This window comes from Melanerpes formicivorus, unplaced genomic scaffold (assembly GCF_026170545.1).
Source record: "Melanerpes formicivorus ecotype bairdi unplaced genomic scaffold, bMelFor1.0.p_v2 SCAF_2, whole genome shotgun sequence".
NCBI lineage: Eukaryota > Metazoa > Chordata > Aves > Piciformes > Picidae > Melanerpes > Melanerpes formicivorus.
In genome coordinates this window covers 14,300,122-14,324,006 of record NW_027142354.1, presented here as the reverse complement: position 1 = coordinate 14,324,006, position 23,885 = coordinate 14,300,122, and the positions used below count along the sequence as shown (strand labels likewise).

The 23,885-nt window shown below is 44.0% G+C and overlaps 1 protein-coding gene across 6 annotated transcripts in view; it reads left to right on the top strand.

The window, feature by feature from the left end:
* The first annotated feature begins 15,957 nt into the window (after nucleotides 1–15,957).
* ARID1B (AT-rich interaction domain 1B) overlaps nucleotides 15,958–23,885 on the top strand; it is a 336,705-nt gene continuing 328,777 nt past the window's right edge. For 5 of the 6 annotated variants that reach the window (XM_068151411.1, XM_068151394.1, XM_068151385.1 and 2 more), the window contains exons 1-2: nucleotides 15,958–16,089; nucleotides 16,692–18,213. In XM_068151411.1, coding sequence (XP_068007512.1) covers nucleotides 16,058–16,089; nucleotides 16,692–18,213 — 1,554 coding nt within the window. In that variant the 5' untranslated portion in view covers nucleotides 15,958–16,057. Of the gene's footprint in view, nucleotides 18,214–23,885 lie in introns of all 6 variants that reach the window. The other variant, XM_068151368.1, reaches the window with a different exon arrangement.

Below are 23,885 nucleotides of genomic sequence, written 5' to 3'. Positions count from 1 at the left end.
AGTGATAGAACAAGAAGTAACAGCCTCAAGATGCACCAGTGTAGGTTTAGGCTAGACATTAGAAAATTTTTTTCACTTAAAGAGTAGTCAAGCATTGGGGCAAGCTGCCCAGGGAGGTGCTTGAGTCACCAACCCTGGATGTGTTTAAGGTCATTTTGTTGTGGTGCTTAGAGATATGGTTTAGTGGTGAACTTGGTAGAGTAGGGTTAAGGGTTAGACCTGATGGTCTCAAGGCTCATTTCCAACCTGAATGATTCTACAATCAAGAAAAAACCAACACCCACCAAATGGCAAACCACCAGCAGCCCTTCCATATCTAGAGAGAAAATGGTGCATTTTTGCAGGGCAAATACTCTAAGAACTGTTATTAGATTATTAGGGGTCTTGTATTCAAAGTGTGGTAAAACCAACACTCTGTTTAATGCTTCTAATGATTTTTGCACTGGTATTTGTAACCCTTTGAAAATTTCACTTCTGTGCTCTTTATACCCCAAATAAAAATTTAAGTCTCTTGATCTTTTCTCCATGTATACTTTTTCAAAATAACTGTTATTTATAACTCCTACTCTTACAAGCATTTCTCTACAGAAAAGGGTTTGCCAAGTCCCATGACGTGGAACTTAAATGGTGTGTCTTTTAATAAAACACTGCTGAATAGAACAGTAGGTACACGCACAGGGATAGGGGAAAACATTGCTGCCCCCCAAAAGATCAGCCCTGAAAGCCAGTGTTAGCACATCAGCAGGTGGCATCAAGGCACTAGAAATCCCTGCCACTCCAGAAGCACCAGGCGACCTGGCAGTGGCCAATGATCTGGCACAACACAGTCCAAATATGAAAAGAAGGTAAACATCCAACATGCTTGAAGTGCCTTAGCTCCTATCCAGTCTGACTACAATAGGACGGGCATGGTTAAGTGGGCAATGAATGACGGATGGGGAGGAGCTGGTGAAGACGCCCCGCCCTGCCCTTTCCACAGCTTCTGGTGCGCGACATGGCTGCCGCTCCCGGCAGGCACCGCGGCCCCTGGCTCCGCGGGACGCAGGGCAGCAGGCCCGTCTGACGGGCGGCCACAAGGTGGCGCTCAGCAGAACGGCTCCGCACAGCGGTGGCGTGCCCGGTGGGCTCCTGGAGCTGGCATGGCGGTCGCGTCGGTGACTTTATTAGTTTTATAAAGTGTTCTGGGCTCAGCGTAAAAAGCACTAGATCCAAGGCTGTTCTATTTTACTGGATTCAATTAAAGACACATGCTTATTTACCTACTAAACTTAGGATTCCATATAAATACTTCTTCACATATTAAGTGTATTACGGTAGTCTGGGATCTTACGCTGTTCACACTTCCAAAATCTTTGTGTTAAAATAACATTTTTTTGTGGAGAAAATTTGCAACACGACTATAAGTGATACTTGAATTCACTGCTTCAACCATTGTTGCTTTTTCTTTCCCTTTTTAATCTCCTTACCACATGTCAGCAAAAGCAAACACGGCTCTAGCCAAACCGTGCTTTCATTTCTATAGGAGTCTTGCAAATGCCCCAAAACCTGTTCCTGGCCATCGAGCCTCAGCAAGCAACTGTGCAGTGCTTGCAGTCCAAGCTGGGGTCCTCTTGCCTAAGGAGCTATCTGGCACAGCTTTGCCCCAGGGCTTTGGCCCTTCCTGAGCCACACTCTAGCTCAGAGTGGGCTGTTGATGCACACCTTGTCCTGATTTCATCTGCACTAACCAACATGAGACAAATATCCCTTCTGGGTGAAGAAGGTCAGTGGCAGACAGCCCTGAACAGCAGGCCACCACCACCACATGTGGTTCCTCACCAGCCCCTCCACAGGAGTGAATAAGGTTCTGTACTGCTATTGTCTCCACTGGCAGCTGAGCCCTCCTGCTCTGACTGGATCCCACAGAATCACAGGATTTTAGGGGTTGGAAGGGACCTCCAGAGACCACTGAGTCCAACCCCTTTGCCAGAGCAGGACTACAGAATCTAGCACAGGCCATGCATGAACACATCCAGATGGGTCTTGAAAGTCTCCACAGAAGGAGACTCCACAACCTCTCTGGGCAGCCTGTTCCAGCGCTCTGTGACCCTCACAGTGAAGAAGTTCCTCCTCATGTTGAGGTGGAACCTCCTGTGCTGTAGTTTATACCCTCTGCCCCTTGTCCTATCACAGGCTGCAACTGAGAAGAGCCTGTCCCTTCCCTCTTGACACCCAGCCCTCATATATTTATAGATATTTATTAAATCCCCTCTCAGTCTTCTCTTTTTCAGACTAAACAGCCCCAGGTCTCTCAGCCTCTTCTCATGGGGAACATGCTCCTGTCCCTTAATCATCCTCTTAGCCTTCATTTGGATTCTCTCGAGTAGATCCCTGTCCCTCTTGAACTGGGGAGCCCAAAACTAGACTCAATATTCCAGGTGAGGTCTCAGTAAGATAGAGTAGAGGGGGAGGAGAACCTCCCTTGATTTGCTGGATACACTCCTCTTAATGTTTCATAGTTTCATAGTTTCATTCAGGGTTGGAAGGGACCACAAGGATCATCTAGTTCCAACCCCCCTGCCATGGGCAGGGACACCCTACACTAGATCAGGCTGGCCAGAGCCTCATCCAGCCTGCTCTTAAACACCCCCAGGGACGGGGCCTCGACCACCTCCCTGGACAACCCATTCCAGGGTCTCACCACTCTCATGGTGAAGAACCTCCTTCTCACATCTAGCCTGAATCTCCCCACCTCCAGCTTCATTCCATTCCCCCTAGTCCTATCACTACCTGAGATCCTGAATGTATCCCAGGATACCTGTGGTCTTCTTGGCCACAAGGACACATTGCTGTCCATGGATAACTTCTTGTTCACCAGGACTCCTAGGTCCTTCTCCATGGGGCTGCTCTCTAGCAGATCACCTCCTAACCTGCACTGGTGCAGTTTACTGTTCCTTCCCAGATGCAGGACTCTGTACTTATCCTTGTTGAACCTCATTAGGCTCCTCTCTGCCCAGCTCTCCAGTTTGTCCAGGTCTCACTGAATGGCTGCACAGCCTTCAGGTGTATCAGCCAAGCCTCCCAGTTTGGTACTGTCAGCAAACTTGCTGAGCAGACACTCTGTTTGTCCCCTCATCAATATAATTGATGAAAATGTTGAACAGGACTGGACCCAGCACTGATCCCTGGGGGACTCCACCAGTTACAGGTCTCCAGCTGGACTTGCCACCATTGACCACCGCTCTTTGGACTCTATTTTGTAACCAGTTCCTAATCTATCTCACTGTCTGTTCTTCTGTCCCATGCTTCCTGAGCTTGCTCACAAGGATGTTATGAGAGACAGTGTCAAAAGCCTTACTAAGGTCAAGGCAGACTACATCCACTGGTCTTCCTGCATCTACCCATTCAGTTATCACCTCATAGAATGCTATCAGATTAGTCAAGCATGATTTCCTCCTGATCATCTTCTCTTCCAAGTGTCTAGAAATGACCTTCAGGATGAGCTGCTCTATCATTTTTCCAGGGATGGAGGTGAGGCTCACTAGCCTGTAGTTTCCTGGACTGTGTGAGACCAAATCTTCTCAAAAATGAAAATGCACAGCGACTGAACAGTGATTCACCATTCCGCAGGCTGTGTTCATGTCCTTGGGTTTTCATGCAGTTTTAAAAACCTCATGGAGAGGAATGGACCACATCAGTCTTCTCCAGGCCTCCTGTTTGCCAGTGCCATCATTTGAGGCATAAACTTAGAGCAGAAATCATAATCTTCTTTTTTCTTTTTCAATTGCTGTGCTTCACCTGGCCTCTATCTCTGCTTACCCTGATGTGTGCCTGCACCCCTCCCAACTCCTTCATCTTCCTGCCTGACAGTCCTCCATGTTTTCCCAGAGGAAACAAAGCAACACACAGCCTTCTGTGGCATATCTACATGTGCATGTGAGACTAGAAGCTGCTGCAACAGGCATCAGAGTAAAGGGAGTAATGGTGGGATGGATGAGGAAAGAGTCAGAGCTGCAATGCTGGAAGTATGGAGGACAAAAGTCCTGTGGTGGGTGAGCACTGAACAGCACCATGAGGCATGAATAGCTCAACAGTGGAAGAAGGTGAGAAACAAGAAGCAGTTGGAGCAGCCAGGGCACTTTGCTTCCCCAAAACCCTCACCCCAGACTACCCATACGTACTCCCTTGCTTGAAAAATTAATTCCCAACAATTGTTTCCACAATCGCCTCCAAATTGTTTCAGAATGCTCTGAGGTTCAGCCTTTGAGTCCCGTTGAGTGAGAAGAGCTGAGATGTGAGTCATGCAGATGCAGTGAAAGTAATCACTTTGACAAGGAGAAACATTGCTAAAGCTGCAGAAGCAGCAAAAGAAAAGCTGCATCAGAGTCCTGAAAGTATTTGAAAAGTTTATTTGGAAACACTAAACAAAACAAAACACAATCGTGGAATATTGCAAAACCTTATTAGGTGGAGTAAAGGTTGATTACTGGTCAGGCCCTTCCAAAATATGCAGGACCTAGATATGAACTGCAAAAAGTAAGAATTTCACTTTTGAGCATCAATTCACTTAGAGACAGCATCTGCTAGGCTGATGCTAAAGCTGTTCACACCCATGTCCTAGGAACTCCCTGAACCATTCTGATTAAACAGTAACACCCACACTTTGCACAGGCAAAGCTTGAGAGTGATCAGGACCAGTGTATCTGGCCTATACATACAGACCTTCCTCATTCCTTGCACCTGGATGGAGTGCTGTTAGAAGCCTTCACCCTTTCCCCTAGGGACTTTTCTGAGAGCTAGTTTACACCATAGAATTTTTTCCAATATAGCTGTAATTACTAAAACCATGGGGTCAATGCAATTTATTCCAGTGCCATTTTTGACAGTGTTAAACCTTTACTTTAAATGACAGAGACTACTTTAGAAAAAGAATTTTGTTTTGTTACTCATTGTTTATTCTTTGTTCAGCCTGATCTTTCCACGCTCCTCCCTGATGAAACTATTTGGCCAACAGATTTAGCCTGGGCTTCTCCTAAAACTCTCTGCACTCTCCCTTTATTAAATGCTGTCATGTATGGTACCACAAAGCTAACAGTAGCCAGGGCCAGCTGCATGCCCTTTCTCTGGCAGCACAAAAAAAAATTGATTCATTTAGGAATCATTGAGGGGAGTGCTTTGCTGTGAATGCTTAAATCTTAAGCAGTTTATTGTGGATACAAAACAGTGTGTTCTGCTAATAGAATAAAACCATTTCCCACCACTAGTGAAAATACAGTTTCACTGATACAACCATGTCACTACCAGAGCCTTCTGTTGACAAAGGTATGCCTGTCAGGGCTGGCATCTCTTTACAGCTATGCAGGGAGATGTCAGTCCTCTAAAACTGATTTTGGTCTCTCACAACACACGTTCACCTCTTTTCAGTTCACACTGACAACTCCATCCCACAACTGCATTCAGTACAGTTACTCTTAATGTAGTAAATGCAAATGAAGATGCAAATACATGTTGCAATTCAAATCAGTGAAACAACATTCTACTCTGTCATTCCTTTCTTACAGCTACTTATTGCAGATTCATAAAATTTAAGGCCAAAAGATAGCTTTAGTTCATACAACGTGGGGTAGAACACAGGTCAGGCAATTTTATGTAATTAACCCTCATGACTCATAGATGAGCAAGCATCTTCTAGAAACCCTTTCTAAGCCAAAGATACCAAGTGAAGAATTCACCATTTTCCTTACTATCTTATAACTTTCACCTCACATTACTGAATCCAGAGCCATAATAAGACATTTTGACCCCTGTGATGCACTTTTCTGTACAGATGCCCCTCCTTGGAGCTCCTTCTCTCTCTGATCCTTTCTTTGATCACTCTTTGACTCCTAGATGCATTTTTCTAGGTAACACTGTAATCCTTTTTCCAGCAGCAGACCTGCCATCACCCTTCCAGAGCAGCATAAACCATCAGGCTGACACACTAAGACATATCCTCCCCCACCTTCTGGTGTTCTCTGCAGGGAGTGGGAGAACACCCTTGTGACTGAATTGTGCTCAGTGAGTACTATCAGCTGCCTGAGCAGGGCTGAAATACCATGAGTTGGGTAGTGTATGCTTTTGTTATATTTTTTAGAAGCCAAGTGTTTATACTGCACTGATCTCCATGCTGCAAAGGTGAAAAACAAACAAATCTGCAATTGTTTGTTCTGGGGATATTTCACATATAGAAATCTTCACAAGTTTATGCCTAAATGCAGAGAGTTAGGATTTTGACTCATGTATATTTGTAGGTAAAAGGTACACTTCATATCAAATGCCTATTATTAACACCCTTACAAGATAATCAGACAAGGAAAAGATTACAAGCTTAAAAGATAAATTATTGCAATTACAGAAAGACAAGAAAAACAAACAAAACAAATCCTCCTAACTTTAATTATTTCTGTCCTGTAAATTGTTTATGGATAGATGGGTTTAACCATTCCTCTCTTCACTGAAATAATCAATAGAGGAGTACCTTGTACAGAGAAGGGTGAATTTTCTGCAGTTACAGCTAAACAGAACAGATTTGAACAAATTCTTAAGGATCTACTTTCATCATTAGAGTGAATTTTTAGCTCTGCAAATACCATCTGTAACTCGAATTTTATTAACATCCAGTTGTCTGAAACATACCTCAAAGTCCAAGTGTCCTTGTGTATAGCGTTCTGAGTACCTGACATCAGACAGCTGGCAATTTTCTCAGTATGATGTATGACAAGTGACTTTATTGGGGTAATTTAGGATAGACCCTGTAGAACATGTAAAAGAGTTCTTGTCTGTGAGCTATTTCTCCAAATCTATCTGAGAAATGGCTTGCAATCTTACTCATTTTCACAGGTGTTTGATGCCATTGATTTACAATTTTATATCGCAATTCTAACAGGTTGGCTGAAATAGAGCATACACGTATGAAGGGCATTATTGAGTCCAATATCTCCAGCTCAAGAGAACGAGATAGTTCCCTTTCCCATTTAATCATAAATGTTTCTTTAGTGGGCAATAAAGAAAAGGCAATGGCTTTATACAATCACCCCACAATGCTCTGAGATTCATTGCTAAGGAATAAGATTTGCTCAGATAAAAAGGATTCTCTAATACAAGTAGATTTAACATCAGACTGAATAAAGAAACTCCTGAACTGGAAGTAAAGAAGCAAAAACTTAAAGACTAATGTGTTCCACCCTAGTTTTATTTCTCAGTGAAACACAGATTCGTTTTTACTGAAGAGTTGAGATAAATATTCCAAATAGTTGAAATTAGTTGTTTTGGAAGGAAGGAAGGAAGGAAGGAAGGAAGGAAGGAAGGAAGGAAGGAAGGAAGGAAGGAAGGAAGGAAGGAAGGAAGGAAGGAAGGAAGGAAGGAAGGAAGGAAGGAAGGAAGGAAGGAAGGAAGGAAGGAAGGAAGGAAGGAAGGAAAGAAAGAAAGAAGGAAAGAAAGAAAGAAAGAAGGAAAGAAAGAAAGAAGGAAAGAAAGAAAGAAAGAAAGAAGGAGAAAGAAAGAAAGAAAGAAAAGAGCAAAATACATAATATACAGTAACATAGTTTTAAAGCTAGTGCAGATATCACCCCAGGAACAGAGAGCTTAGGTTCAGGTCTGGTCCATAAAAACTGCAGTTTTCACACCTGCCAAGTCATGATCCCTCTGTTTTCAAAACCTACCTGGAAAGTCTGTTCCCTTTAGCTGAGTAATGAGTTGGATTTATACAACTGTTATACAACTGTAACAGAACCCACCATACTCAAGAGGCTTGCGTAGTGCTTTTAATTATTCCCCTTCCTGCCCAAGTAAAGTTAGTAATAAGTCTTTTACACAGGATGAAGCACTGAATGGGGTGAATTTCACAACAGTGAACTTCAAAACAGATGTAAAATAGAGATCACTTCATTCATTCATACTGAACCAATCTAATTAAACAGCAGTGCTCTTCAAATACATAGCTCCATTGAGCTGTGCAAATAAGATCCCTGTATAAAAATTATATATATAAAAATCAAATCAGCAAGATGTTCCATTCTGGCATCACTTTGCTCCTGCTCAATTTTAATTCTTCTGTCACATGGTACTTTTAAAATTCCCAGACAGTGGGACCATCCCTTCAGTGAAGTGCAAAAATGACAAGAAGATTTTGATGATTTTACATTCTGTGTCCTTTCCCGGAACGAATGCAGTCCCTGATTTCTGGCTGGTGTGAAACACCATGGATAGTGGTTCCCAAATTAGGCTCCTTTCTTCTTACACACATGCATAGTAAGTTTACACTCAGCACAGAGCGCTGTGGCAATTTAAATTTAAATGTGATTAAATGAAACCCACATTTGTCCAATCCTCTGGATAAGAAGAGAACAGCTGTAACACAGCAAAAGGATATGCACACATTTCATTTTTTTATGAAGTCCGCTGCAAAGACAAAATCAAGATTAGAAAAATCTTAACAGTATTTGTACATTACTTTTTTTTTTTTTTTTTTAAGAGCTAAAACCTGGCAATTTTCTGTTCACCTAACGATTTTTCCTAAAATCCACCAAGAGAGATAAAATATTAGGGATGATCTGTTTGGAATGAAAAACAAATAGCAAAAAATTAAGCAGAGTATAAAGCAAGCATATAATCAATCACTTAGTCTTTGCTGCCTCTGATTATAGCATCTAGATTTGTTAATGCAGATGACTCACATTGTTAAGTCTTTGTTAAATGAGTAACTTTCTTTTATTATTATTAATAAAATGGTCAGTTTAATTTTAATAACATTTCATTTTAAATTTAAGCAACAAAGATTGTATATTTTAAATAGACCAGACCTAGCCACATGGTAGCTACTCAAGTCTGTCAGTAAGTTTTATGGCTCAAAAGGGGTAAGGATACATGAATAACTAATCATTTGGAGGATCAGGTCCCAGACTAGTAACATGAGATTTTTTTTAGAGCTACATGTCTTGAATCAGTTTACTCTCAGGACATAACACCCCACTTCTCTTAGGTTAGTTTAGCTCTTAGCTTTGAGCCAGGTAGCCAGCCATCAAGTATACTTTTTAAAAGAAATACTTTGCCCTCATAAGGAGGATTTGATTGCGGCTTTGACAGACAGAGACGTCATGGAAGAGAGGATGTGAAACTGAAGTATTCAAACAGCAGTTGGTGGTGATGTCCTGTTTCTGAGGACAGGAAGGAGTTCAATGTATTGGTGGGGACTGCATGTATAACTGATGGCTACTGCACCCTTCAGGGGCACAGCCTTCTCCTGCAGCTCACTGGGAACAAAGCCATGGCTATCCCTTTTCCCTTGGGTGTGTGGTGCATCTTCATCCAAGTTAACCTCTCCCTGTGAATCTAGAGATTGAAGGCATTTAAGTTTAGAGGTTCTGTGGAGCAAAGAGGATAGGACCAGTGGTTGTAATACAAACCTGAGACTTCAGAGATGTTCATACAGTTCAGCATATGCTTCCCAAGTGTACATCCCTATGACACAATAATAATAAAATAAATAAAAGATGGCAAATCTCACACCCTGGAGCTTTTAGTAGTCTAGACCGGTCATCTGAAAATGGATAAATTCTTTTCACCAACATGTAACTATCTCTACATCACCATGACCAACATTTAGGGCCTAAATGGATGGACTCTCTCACTGTATAAGAAGTCATGGTTACTGAAGAGGTTACTGACACCTACCAACTGTTTATTGTCCCTCTGCTGGAGTCCACTGTCTCCTCAGATCTGCTGGCTCACTTAATCCTAATCTTATTTAGGCAAATGGGTCTGAGCTAATGCAGATAGTTTAAATGGTAAGTCTGGTAACCTGGCTCATTTAATCTGAAAAGGGCTGGGGAATACACACATGAGTAACTGCACCAGCAGACAGGAGAAGCATTAATATGTGGTAGGGGTGAAGCTAACAAAAAATGGAAATTTTTTTCACTGTTGAAGCTGGCCTTTGGAAAAGAGCACACATTCACTATCTTAGGCCATGCATTTCTTTTGACAGTAGCAATGACTGAACAGGTCCTATTCATCTCCCCCTGTTCCAGACCTCTTTGGTCAAACAGTAAGAAGTGGTAACAGCCTCATGTGCTCTGCCCCATCTCTTCCCCCTTCCTGTTATGCCAGCACTACTGCTTGGGCCGTTGGTTGAGTCATTGCAAGGATCTGGATAAAAATATATTTTCTTTCCCCCCGCCTGAGTTATTGGCACACCATGCAGCTGTGCTGACTGTTGCATCATCACCCCCAAGGTCCATGCCAGGTGGTTACAGCAGTCACCTGGAGCTACTGGAGCTGGCACTGCAGCTAAAAGAAATGTTCATGCAGTTATGGCATTCCTCCCTTATGCCTCATTTCCTTGAGAGTGAAGTGGGAGTAACTGGACTTCTCAGCTTACAAGAGTGCTTAAAGGATAAATGCATTGAAGTAGCGACTCTCAAACTAGGAAGCAGCCCCCTTGGGAAATCACAAGATGTACCAGGTTGGGATAGAGAAGGCTCAGGAAAATGTCATCTAGCCTTTCCCACCTGTCTCCTCTTTCATCTTCTTCCAGCCTTTGCCGTTCCTCCTTTTATTCCCTGAGAGCATTCATATTGTGTCTCCTACACAGAGGGGCTGAAGGAGATTTGCACTGAGGTGAACTTTGTTGGAACTTGGAGGGTAGAATTTATTTGGAGGGAAAGCTACAGTATGAGTGATTGTTATGTGTGATACAGTATGATTATATTTTGGGAGGATAAGGCAGCTGCAAATTGGGCTGCAGGAATTTGGGGTTACCCAGGGAGTGCACATGCATGTACCTGTAAAACGTTGGGGAAAGAAGATAAGGTGAGGGAAAGAGGGAATAACGAACTACAGTAGAGGAGAAAGGTGAGACTCTTGCTAAAAGACTTAAAGCTGTTATATTAGATTGTGGATGGTCAAATACTGCAGAAATAGAGCATATCAGGCAAAATCATAATTTTGTCACCCTTGCAAATATTCATAATTGCATATACACTGTAGTCGTAGAGAAGGAATTCAGTTTGCAAAGGCAAAAAGTTGTGCCACTTCCTATTAAAATCCATGCATTTCTGGCTGTACAGAAAAATATCCTGCAGATAAATTACTTTTCTTGGTGAAGTCATGGAGGCCACGACAGTCTGTTCCTAGAAACAGAAATTGATAAATCCTACAGGCTGTGTGTAATATTTCCATTGTGATATATAAAATGCACAACTACACTGTGGAATAACTTTAGTAAAGAAAATTTTGTTTGTTTGTTTGTTATCTTGGAAGATCCAGCATGTTTACAGCTAAGGTACTGGTCTCATTTATTATGAGTGTCAAAGCTGTGTCTCGTCAGTTTGACTGTTTCTTCAGTGTATAGCGAACCCTGCATGGTAGGATGATAGAAACGATCCTGATGATAGAAACGATCTCTGAACAAGGTGTAGCTAACAGCAAGTATTTAGTTTGGTTTTCCATGTGTGTCTTGCACATCAGCAAAAAAAAAAAAAGATTGTAAAAGGAGACCATGAAAGAACACTGGAAGAGAACTCTATGATTACAGTTGTGCTGAAACTTATTGAATGAACAGGACCATAAATTCTTAATTCAAAGAAAGGTTGGCCTTTTCATAAATTTCTCCACAAAATGCAACAATGTTATCAAACAATAACACAGAATCGAGAAATATTAGTGTAATTCACTTTAAAGGCTCAGATTTCACCAGTGGGTAAACCCAGAAATCAACTACTCCTACTATTACTGCCAAGTGGAAGATTTTGGGTTTTTTTTAGAAAATTGGTTGGGCTGCTATCTCACCAAAGTACACACTCAAGAGCTGTTTTTCCTAGAGGCCTCAGTCCGCAGAAGCACTTAATCAGGGCTTAACTTTAAGGAAGTGAGTGATCTTATTGACTTCAATGGATGATTTGCATTTGTAAAATTGAGGTATTTAAACATTCTATTCAAGTGGTCTAAATCCAGCAAGGAAAAAAAAAAATTAATGTTGCATTTCCATAATAAAATTGTGTATGACATTCTTGAGATCCAGATGATGATGTTTTGAAGTCCTTTTATTTACACATTGCCAGAAGAAATTGATTAAATTGTCAGGGATTAGTGGCTCCTAAAGAATGGATTTTAATTAAATGGTAGAATGTGTCACTCTCTACATGTCTTAGGCCACAATCTGTTGGCATAAACTGTGTTTTTTCAAAGTTCATTATGACCAGCTAAAAGAAAAATTATTACATTTACCTACAGGCTTTACATTTAACAGATTCTGGCTTATCAGGTGGATATCGGCTGCAATAGTTTACATATTACATTTGTGCCTGAAATGTAAATATTATGTAATAAATAAAACACTACTTGCTATATGTTATATATGTTATATTTATGTATTGACCATGTAAGAGTTCTCTTAAAAGCAAAATCCCATCAATGTAGCTCTAAATACCAAGCTAAAGCATAAAGCTAAGCTCTGAACTGGCTGCTTACTTTTCTGTGTTCTAATTTATGCCTTATTGAAATCAATTAAAAGATTTGCACCGACTTCAAAATTATTTCGATTGTACGTTTAACTAGTAAAACAAGTGATAATGTAATAAAAGCCCATCTACTTCTCTGCTCTTTTCTCACTGATTCTAACACCAATCTAAAAGAAAGAAATTGAGAATTACAGTGAATGTGACAAGTGTTTCATTGAGCTGTGCAGGGGATTTAAACATAAAGCATGACAAGAACTCAACAGAAAGGTTTTTTTTGTACATAGAAATTTTTCAGACCCTTGTGGGTACCCAAGTCAGATGCAACAGGCTCTTGAACCTCTGACTGGACTTTTACCTCACAAAAAAAAATTAGAGTTTTTCTCTAATACCTCTAAACCTTTTTGAGCTATTACAGTATCAGTTTGGTTTCTGTGTCTTCTTTAGTGTTATTCTTCATATGCTTTAAAGGCCACTGCTCTGACGAAATGGAAGCATGGCCGCTGTACCGTTGGGAAGGATGCCTCACTTTCATGGGGCCAAGCTACAGACAGGCGGCCTAGGAGATCTGTATGGATATTGTAGCCAATGGAACAAACCAATAACCAAGACAAAGTTTAGGAAGTGATGTGGTTTGTCATGGAAAGGGATCCCAGAGCACTGTAATTTATAATTTATCAGGAAAAAAAAAAAATAAGAGAAAGAAACCATGCTTGGACAACATTGGTTTATAGAAAGAAATTAAATTGAAGAAACAATGAAAAAGGAGCTGAAGTTGAAAGTGCGCACTTGCGATATCAAATATCAGTGCAATCATTTTGCAGCAGATAATATGCATGGCAATTAGAGCTTTTTTACATTATATTATAATAAATTCATAATTAATGCATACAATGAGAGCTTTTGGAAAGGAGCATTTGAATTTAACAAACACTACCACTCATCATCTGAGCAAAGGATGGCAAAAGAAATTTCATTATTTGCGATCTAAAAAAATTGAACCATCGTTGTTGCTTTGTGTTGTGCTTCCCTTGCACAGACTGCAGTGCCTTCTGTCTGCTTTAGGGTGTGGCATCTGCCATTGGGGAGGAAAAACTGGCATGTGTTGCCTTTTATAGCAGACTGATTTCATTGTGCTGAGGGCCTCTATTTTATAGCCTCTTAGTTCCAACCTTGTAGTCGAGCTGCTGAAACAAATGGGAGGAAAAGGAGTTAGTAGTATAAACTCTTCAGTTTAAAGCCTCATCTTTTTTGTCTTTCCTGGGGAAAAACATTTCAAAGTAAACCTGCATTAAACTTTGCAGGTTATTTTCCTGATCAGAAAGACTTGCGGAGCATTTCACGAAGTACTGCGATTCACAGCTGAGGCAGTATCAGTACATCTTATCGGATTTTCAAGATATATATTTTTGCTTGAATACAAATGACTTAAAGTATAAATGTGTAATTGATTTTATATTTTATTTTAGAGTACACATGTAAATAAATACACACAAGGAGACATCTATACTTACATTTGCATATGAAAGACTTCAAAAAATCAACTTATGTGTATAATTAGCGTGCATTTGAATATAGAAAAGAAGAAAATCCAGGAGAAAATGTCAAAAAGGCTCACTAACAAAGATGTAGTATTCTCTTGGCAAAAGCTGATGAATGATTTGGCATGAATTCATCCTACAGTTCTGTTATTCTCTGTGCTCAAAGATGATATACCCCTTTCTAGCAGTTTGCATAGAATAGCAATTTGTTGTTGTTATAGACTGTAATGACCCTTGTGTATGCACCTGATTCCCCCCACTAGAATTACTCACCTTTTTTTTCCCCCCCCAGTCTATGTTTTTCTACTAGACATACAACATTTTTGCACTTGCAAAGACTACCAAAAAAACGAAACCAAACCAAAAAACCCCAACAAACAATCCCAAGAAGATAAAAATACAGTTGTAATGTAAGTATTAGCAAGATGCACTTGACGAGCACTGACTTTTCAAAACTACCTCCATAACGGAAATCAGAATATTTTTGACTTTTCAGACATGACTAAAATTAATAGTCACAGTGTTCATATATTGATCAATAATCTTTGCATATAATTCAACATTATAGCATGAAGCTTCTGACCTTTAATGTTTTCAGTGTATTAAAAAAAGCCTACCTGCTCTTGACAGCATCTTTTCTTGCTGCATTTTCCTCTGCCATTGTTACTGAATCTCCTATTTATCCATTTTGAAATTTGAAAATGTGCTTACCTTGAACAGAGTGCATACGTATATTCATTTATAAGAGTGGATTAGACCCTTACTTTATTTGAAAACGTTCACTAATACCCCACTTTGCTATATTCACAGGCAAGTGTTTGAGCTCCCAAATGCTTCTATTAATGGAACGTAGTGTGTGACTATTGCCTTTTTACATTTTTTTAATGTTAGGGTATCATTTGTGTTAAGACAGTTATAAGAAAACCTTAAAACCCTTCTGAATGGTGCTTCAGAAATGTAGGCCAGCAGTGGCAGTTTCTCATTTGGAGCAAGAGTTACTTAGATATTATTTTGTTTTTTATGTTACTAGGTTTTCATGAGTGTCTTCTGTGTACTGGAAATTATATTGTTTGGGGAAACAATTATGATACCGAAAATGCCTTGCTCTCCTTGATAAGCTCCTGTTGATCTGCAAGTAAGTACAAAGAACATATTGAAAACAGCCCTATATATAAAAGCATCATCAGTGCAAATGACCGTTAGGATTTGGAGACAGATGGACAATGTGGACAACTGCAATGATCTTATCGCTGCAGAATTTTAGGTTAAAAATTATACCCGCTTGCACACGCAAATATAGATCTTCTGAAGGGGGAAGAAGTCCTATTTTTTCCGTGACATAGCAAACGTTTCCCTGCCCTCGGAATACAACGATAAGCCTTTAAAACTCGACACACGGGGCTCGGAGGCAGCCTGCGGTCCCAAAAAGTTTGACCGATACCTCTGCTCCAGCACATCTGGAGACACAGCACTGCATTCGTGACTGCTCTCTCGCCTCCTTCCCGCCGCAGATGCCCGCGCGAGGCACCGCCGGCGGCGGCACCTATGACCCCGCAGCGGCGGGAGCAGTCCCAGTCCCGATCCCGGTCTGTTCCACCCCGCCACAGCAGGGAGTCAAGCGGGACGGGGCGCCCGCTTCGACTCGGAGCAGCCCGAAGCGAGTTCGGCGTTTGAGTGCCCCCTTCGCGGAGCCCGGGGAGTGCCCCGCGCTGGCCGCCACCCCGTGCGACTGGACTGCGAGCAGAGGCACCCGAAGGGGCCGCACCGCCACCCCCTACCCCCAGTCCGCCGCGCTGGTGCCGGCGGCGGGGAACGAGCCGGTGCCGCGCAGAGTCCAGTCCGCGTTTTGCGAGTGCGCGGGAGCGATCGGGGCGGAGGGGGCGATGGCTGCCGGCGCTGGCTTGCTCGCTCGCTCATGCCATGCTGGGCCAGCGCGGTTCCGCCAGACGTGTGTTTACCCATATCCGGGTTAGAGAGGAAAGGAGGAAAAAAAAAAAAAAAAAAAAAAAAGTTTCATTTAAACCTGAACAAAAAACTTTCAACATGAAATCACACAGCAGGAACAGGCACAGACCGTAAGGCGTTCTTACCATTTCTAATCGCAATCACAGACTCGGGGAGGGAAATTTCTGTAATTTGGTGCGTGCGGAGCGGTCCGCAGGGGATACTCTTGGCTCAGTCAAGTCCCTTCCCCGGCCGCTTCTCTTTCTGCCCTTCTCATCTCCCTCCCCCCGCCCCTACTCGCCCTCTTTTTTTTTGAGGGTGGGGGTCTTGGTGTTTTTGTTTTTTTGTTTGTTTGTTTTGCCCTTTTTTTTTTTGTTGTTGGTTGTTTTGGTGATTTTTTTGTAGGTTTTGGGTTTTTGGTTTTGGTTTTTTTTTTTTTTTTTTTTTTGGTAGATAACTATTATCAGCACTAATTCCTCCGGACTCGCAATGTTGCGATGATCATGGCCGCGCAAGTTGCAGCGGCTCCAGCGGGTGCGAACAACAGCAAGGGAAAAGCTCCGAGCCTGCCGGGCAGCCTGGGCCCGGAGCGGGCCTCAGGGGGGGCCGGGGCCGCTGCCGCGGGGGCTCCCGGGCCGGGCCCCGCGCTGGGGGTCGGAGAGGGGAGTCCGGCCGGCGGCAGCAGCAGCAGCAGCGTGAATAATGTAGATCACCATCTCCTCTACCACCACAGCGAGCCGCTGAACATGGCCAATAACGCGGCTCCCGCCGCTGCCGGTAACAACAACAACAACAACGCCAGCGGCAGCGGCGGCTCCTCCTCGGAGCCGGCTCTGAAGGAAGGTGGAAGCTCCTCGGCGTTATCTTCTTCTTCGTCTTCTTCCTCCTCCTCCTCCTCCTCCTCCAACCCAGGCTCGGCCATGGAGACGGGGCTGCTCCCCAACCACAAGCTGAAGAGCGTCGGAGGCGATCACCCCGCCGCGCCGCCCCACCACCACCATGCCCACCACCCGCATCACCATGCCCACCACCACCATGCCCACCACCCGCACCACCACCACCATGCACTACAGCAGCAGCTAAATCAATTCCCGCCGCCGCAGCAGCCGCCGCCTCAGCACCATCCCGTGCAGAATAACAACAGCAGCCTCGGCGGCGGCGGCAGCGGCAGCAACAACAACGGCGGTGGCGGTGGCGGCGCTGCTCAGCCCAGTGCAGACATGGAGCAGCAGCAACATGGAGGAAAAGACAGTGTTTTGGGCGCTCAGGCCGAGCCCCCCCAGCAGCCGCAGCAAATGCTGAATAAAAGCGCCGACGAGGAGGAGATGCCTGGCAAGATGGGCGAGCCCATCGGTGGCCGCTACGATCACCCCAGCTTAGGACCCCTGGGCGGACAGCAGCAGCCCCAGCAGCCGCCCGCGAGCGCTGGGAGCGGCGGCGGCGGCCTCGGCGGCGGCGGGAGCGGGGGAGGCGGCGGCGGCCCCTCCGCGGTGGGTGTCTCGGAGTTCAATAGCTATTATGGCAACGCTGCCCCTGCCCCTGCCAGCAGCGCTACGGCGAGCCGCGCCGGGCCTTGCTTTGATCAACATGGCGGACAACAAAGCCCCGGGATGGGGATAATGCACCCCACGGCGGCCCCCAACAGCATGGATCCCCTGCAAAACTCTCACGAAGGTTACCCCAACAGCCAGTACAACCACTACTCGGGCTACGGTCGCGGCCCCGGCGGCGGCGGCGCGGGCGGCGGCGGCGCGGGAGCCGTGGCGGCGGCGGCGGCTGCTGGGGCAGGCGGCGGTGGCTACGGGGGATCCGCGGCGGGCTACGGGGTGCTGAGTTCCCCGAGGCAGCCGGGCGGCGGCATGATGATGGGCCCTGGTGGTGGGGCCGGCCTCGGCAAGGCTACTGCCGGCTCGGCGGCGGCCGGCGGCTTCGCGCGGTTCTCCGGCCAGAACCAGCACCCGTCCGGGGCCACCCCTACCTTGAACCAGCTGCTCACGTCCCCCAGCCCCATGATGCGGAGCTACGGCAGCAGCTACCCCGACTACAGCAACCCCAGCGCCCCGCCACCGCCGCAGCCCCAGCCCCAGGCAGCGGCGGCCGCCCCGGGAAGCCAGCAGGCAGCGGCAGGCATGGGCATGGGCAAGGACATGGGCGCCCAGTATGGAGCGGCAAACCCGGCCTGGGCAGCGGCACAACAAAGAAATCACCCAGCGATGAGCCCTGGGAGCACCGGGCAGGCCATCAGCAGGACCCAGGTAACCCCCGCGCTCGATTAATGACGGCTTCCCGACTCCATGGGACTCGTGTCGGGGTCTTAGTTTCTTTATAATTCACTTTTTTCCCCCCATACCCTCCCCCAGCCCCTCCGTCCCCCCCGTCCCCCCCCGTCCCCATCCCCTGCCTCCCTTTTTTATTTTTTTTTTTTTCCGGCCTCTGGGCCGGTTCTGCTCCTCACTGCCTCCGTAGCAAGGGTAAGCAGCGCACAATGCGCGGCCCCGCTGGGGCTGGAGGCATTGGAGTGCGGCTTTCGCTGCCGAAATTAGGTTGTTCTCAGACCCAATTTATTTTTTTGTCTCTACTTTGAAGCCGTGACGGAGAGACGCGGGGCCCGGAGGACGAGGCAGTTCGGGACGGGGGCGGGGGGGGGGGGGTGCACATTTTGTAACCGGATTGTCGGAGCCGGGGGACTCCCGGGGGATAAACATCCATCTTTCACGGGGCTTTCCACCCCCTCTCTCTTTTAACCTGTTTCTTTTTTTTATAAATTTTTTTTTTTTTTTTTTAAACAGAACGAGTTGCGCCGTTGCACGCTCTCAGCAAATTAGTTTGTTCCCGATGGGGTTACCGCAGTGAGATTCGCGGAGCGTGGCCGGGACTCTTTCTGAGGAGAGAGCGCGCGTGTGCGCGCGTGTGCCCGCGCCGCCGTCCGCGCGGGCCGGGGCGCGTGGGGCGCCTGGGTCCGGTGACCTCAAGGGGACTGGCCCACCGGCGGAGCGCGTGGGTGCGCGCGCGCATAACTGCGCTTCTCTGCCCGAGCACAGGCGGAAATCCAAACCGGGGGGGGGGGGGGGGGGGGGTGGAAAGAAAAGAAAAAAAAAAAAAAAAGATCGAAAAGTCCTTGTCAGCAAAGGGGCGCGGGCCACCCCCGCCCGCACACCCCTGTCCCAGCCCGTTAACTCGGACGATAGATCGATCGATCGATCGATCGGTAGAGGATGATCGCGGAGCGGCGGGCCGTGGCGTAGCGCAGTGCCTTTCTGGGGCGGGAGCGGCAGTGCGGTGTAGTGCGGGGCGGCGCGGAGAGGCGCCGGGCCGGGAAGCTGGGCGCCGCCGCCGGCTGTGCCCGAGGAGCGGTCGGGTCTCCTCCGCCAGGTTAGGAATTTGAATTGTGGAGGTAAACTGGCTGCAACCGTCTCCAGACAGCTGCCTCCGAGTTGACATCTAATCTGCCATCTGATTGGCTCCCCGCTTGCCATTGGGCACCTCGCGCCGCTGATGTAAATAGAGGCGCTGAGCGGCGCAGCCACCGAAACCCCCGCCACAAATAACACCGGCAGTCGCGCCGCCGGGCCCAGCCGGGGCAGAGCGCACCCGCACGGCCCCCGCACCGCCACCGGCCCTGCCGGCCACCGGCGCGGTGGAAAGCCAGGGGCATCTCCCCCGCCTCCCCCACTCCCCGCGCCCCCTTGGGTTAGATGGAGTGGCTTTTCTGGGCATCGATTTGCTTAAATTTTTAGATTTTTAATTCCGTGTTAATTGGATGCGTAGGGGAGTATCTTGTAACAACAGTGCTTGGACGAGCATTCGGGATTTCGAGTTGCGGTCGTGCCTCTAAAAACGTTTTGTAACGTTTCATCTTACGGATATTACGCAAAGGATTAGATTTTTGTAAAAAAATAAAATGCAAATACTAATTCTCATGTTACTAATTTCTGTTAGCTTGATACCTCGCCTCTTAAAATCTTGTTTGCATGTAGCTGCTGTAGGTGAGAAGAGGCCGAGTATTGTACAAAGAAGGGGAAAAGGAGTGTTCTGTTAGAGGTTGCATTTTCATCTGCAACGAATACAGATATTCGGGGGAAAATGTGCTTTTGTGTTTCACTTGTATTTAGAATACTTCAAGAAGCATCGGGAGTTGTTGATCTCATTATTGTTCTACACAAGTGTGAGATTAGGCTTCAGTTCTCAGTAGGAAAGTGAATTGTGTTAAATGGAGTATTGCATTAGAATTTTATGGGTTTCTTTTCCCTTCAACAAGATCTTTCTATTAAGAACTGTTAAATCTTTTAATAGCTTCTAACAGCGAGGACTGACAGGAACAAATGCAGGTGTATGCTTTTGGGATCATCAAACGGCTGGATCTTTTCCATAAAGCAATGAACAGAACCTGGAGAAAACATTGGAGAAAACATCGCTTAGTGTTGTGAACGATGTATTAATGCTGAAAAAAAACTCAAAAAATCCAGAATGGGCTGGCATTGTGTATGTTTGTCTACTTCCAGCCTTCCAACAGACCACTCCTGTCACATTTTTGGTTTTTATTCCATTTACTTTCTATTTGTTCCAAGGAAATGAGATTTTTTTTTTTGTGTGTGTGTGAGTGTTAAATTTTTACCTTTTAAAATTAACGCTGGTGAAAGGGTCACTGGAAGCCGTAAGGTAATAAGGTCTCATATGCATAACCTTTCATAATTAATGTAAAAATATTTGCATTGTCTGCTTGCTTTTAAACACTGGTAGTTCAGAATTTATGGTTTGAAAAGCTAAAAAAATCGTTGCCAGATAGACATAGTATGTGTTAGTTCACTGTGCTGTTCCTTCACGGCAGAAATTGTTTGAAGTATTTTATTTTTATTGGACTAGCAAGAGTAGATTCATTATGTCCTCAGTATGACCCTTAGAAATACTTCCTTATATTTATGAGTTTACATCCTCTCATAGTTTGTTTGGTTTTTTGTTTTGTTTTGTGTTTTTTTTTACTATAAGAATTAAGATGCAGCTTGTAAAGAATAGACTGGAAAGGGCACAATTTCTTAGATTTTGTTTGTTTTTAAGCTGTTACTATTTTTTTCCTCAAAATAATTGTTATGGAGGCAAATAGTCAGTGTTCTTTATATTACGATTTTCCTCCCTAGTCAGTAAGTGATTAGAAATTATCTTAAGAGTGTAAGTTAGTATTTTTAGTGTATAAAATGTGTCAAGTAAAAAATTAGTACTTACTGTTAGGTTACAAACCACAGATTTGTACATTTTTTTAAAAATTACTTTTTATTTCCACGTGTCAGTCTCTATGTATATTATTAGGTAAATAAATTGATTGCTTTTTGAAGGACAGAAAAGGAATATTCAGTCCGGCATTTGAACAGGCAGCCTTTCTCTTTTTGTTTCTTTTTTAATTAATCATCTGTGTATGTGTGTGTATATATATATATATATGCAGATACACACATTATAATATACTCACTTGTCATGTGTCTTTGCAAAGCAGATGATGATTGGCCCCTACATCTATAAGAAACTATTGTGCTGTGAACAGAGAACAAGGACCGTCAGTAGGCTACAACATCTGAGATACGTGTTCAGGAAATTCTCGCCTCAGCATGGGTAGTTTTGGTAATATGCAGAATTGTGGCATCCCACTCGGAACAAACTTCTCTGTTTGTCCAGACTACTAAATAATTTAAGGGAATTTTGTTTCCATTTCATTTAATCACCTTACCCAGTTGTGAGATGAGACATAAGCTTGTAAAAGGCCTGTTTCTGAAGAAACACGTTTTCAAAGATGGATATTGCTCACGTGGCTACATTGATTTGATTGTGGAGGAGCTGTGTGATGCTAGTACAGTACCTTGTCATTCAGTTATTTTGAATATTGATTAATTCCCTGTCAGTGTACAGATATTTAGAGTCCTGAGGCTTCTTTTATTCTCCATTTCTGATTTACACTGCTGTAGCTTAACACATTAGCCAGCCTCTATGTGTGTGCTTTTATATACATCTTTCTCCTTTGTGCATGCATGTAACATTTACATAGACAAGAGAACCTGTCTCTTCAGGAGTACCTGTATCACATAAAGTGCATAGCAAGTGTTAGAAAAAACACCTGTCAAGCTGCTCAGAGTTTGTGTGTGTATCAGTCATTTGTTTTGCAGCAGAGAAACTCAGAATATGCCTGCTTCTGCAGCTCTTTTTATGCCAGATAGATTGCCCCTATCGGGGGTAATTGCTAAACCAGGGCTGCAGAATCATGTCCTACGCCTGAAGGCCATTAAACAGCTGCTAGTGTGGTGAATAGATTTTTGATGTCTCAATGAGAGAATAAAATAAATTTTTCCCTGTGCATTTTCAAATAAATAGTATTCACATTGCTTCTATTTAGAAGTAGCGAATAGCAGTGTTATCATAGTAGCTTCTATGTATATATTACGACCATATATTTGACATTTTGTGGTTTGGCGTTCAGTTGCTGGTTTCTGTAGTAGTGCTTATGCCTACGTTTTGAAGAGCAGGACCCTGTGTGAGATACAAAAAAGAAAGGGAGATGCAAACCTGTATACTGAATTAATGCCTCCATTCAGTAAGGATTCTATTGCTAAGCAGTTGATCACACTCTCTTTGGCATTCTTATCGGAATCTGTGGAGTTGAAAACTGAGGTGTTTAATCAGTTGCTACATTTTCTAGTTACATATGTAACAAAATTTTTAAGATTATTGAGCAGGGTCTGTTAGGTGATACTGTTTCATTCTGAAATAATAGCTCAGTTTAAAGTAGGTGAAATTCCTGTAGTGAAAGCAGGTAGATATTCTACTTTTGCGCCTCAAATATTTCATCCTAGGTATTTTGACATTCTCATTTGTAACATGAGAATGGCAATAGTTCATTTATCCTTATGTCCTTAAGATTGTACCTGTGTCCTAACTAGTCACGTTTCAGTACTTTCTCAAAATGTGCCATTTATTGGGAGGCTTTGAAGGCTCTCTGTGGATATGTAAAATAGTGTTGCCACACTCACTGTACATGGATGCTTAAGGCTGCAGAATTTCAGTAGCATGTGTTTGTGGTAGGCTAACTTGCTAGAATATATTTCTGAATTGTGATTATTAAGATACTTGGGGAGAAAAACTTTTCTTTCAATTTTGGGGCTATTTACATAGTGCTCAATACATGTTTTGGTGGGATTGAATGAGGACTTTAATTAAACTTAAATTAGAAGTATACCTTAGTGGTTTTCAAATTTGTTTTGGAAACCTAGTAATAGAGAAGTGGTGCTAAGCAGTGTTGGTTTTGTGTTGCTTAGTGCAGAGAGAAGCAAATAAATGTAATACAGGAGAATCTTGTAGAGCCAATCATGTTACAGTAGACTTCACTTCAAAGATGCCTTACCTGTTAGTAAATTTAAACATTAGGTGTTTTTAGTAAACCTGAATGGTTCCTGTACCTCTACGTTTTGCCAGTAAGATCATAAGGTTACTTTTTGCGTTACCCAATCTATTTGATTGCTATTCATGCTATTGCTGTACTATTCATGTTTAGTTTTACACACACACATTAGTGTGCCTGCACAGTGCTGCCGTGTTCGTGTTGCAGGTGGGCTGGAAGATTTCTGTTGTCATACTTCCGGTTTTGAGAGTGTGGCATCCAGTGTTTTGCCGGGAGCATGTCTGCTCCAAAAGGGCCAAACCCATTGATGGTGCTAGTCAAGGAATTCTCAGAGATGAAAGTATCCCAAGATACCTATGTAATCTGCAAACAATGTATTTTGGGGACAGTATAGGATTGTTTTTAATTAACTTTGTTTTCTCAGTAACAACTTGTCATTTAGGTTTGATCTCTGCACTATCTTTCTGATGTGCCTTACACTGGAGAAAGAGACCACTTTCTGTTATACAGGGTGAGGAAACTGAGGCATATAAAAGACACCTTCTT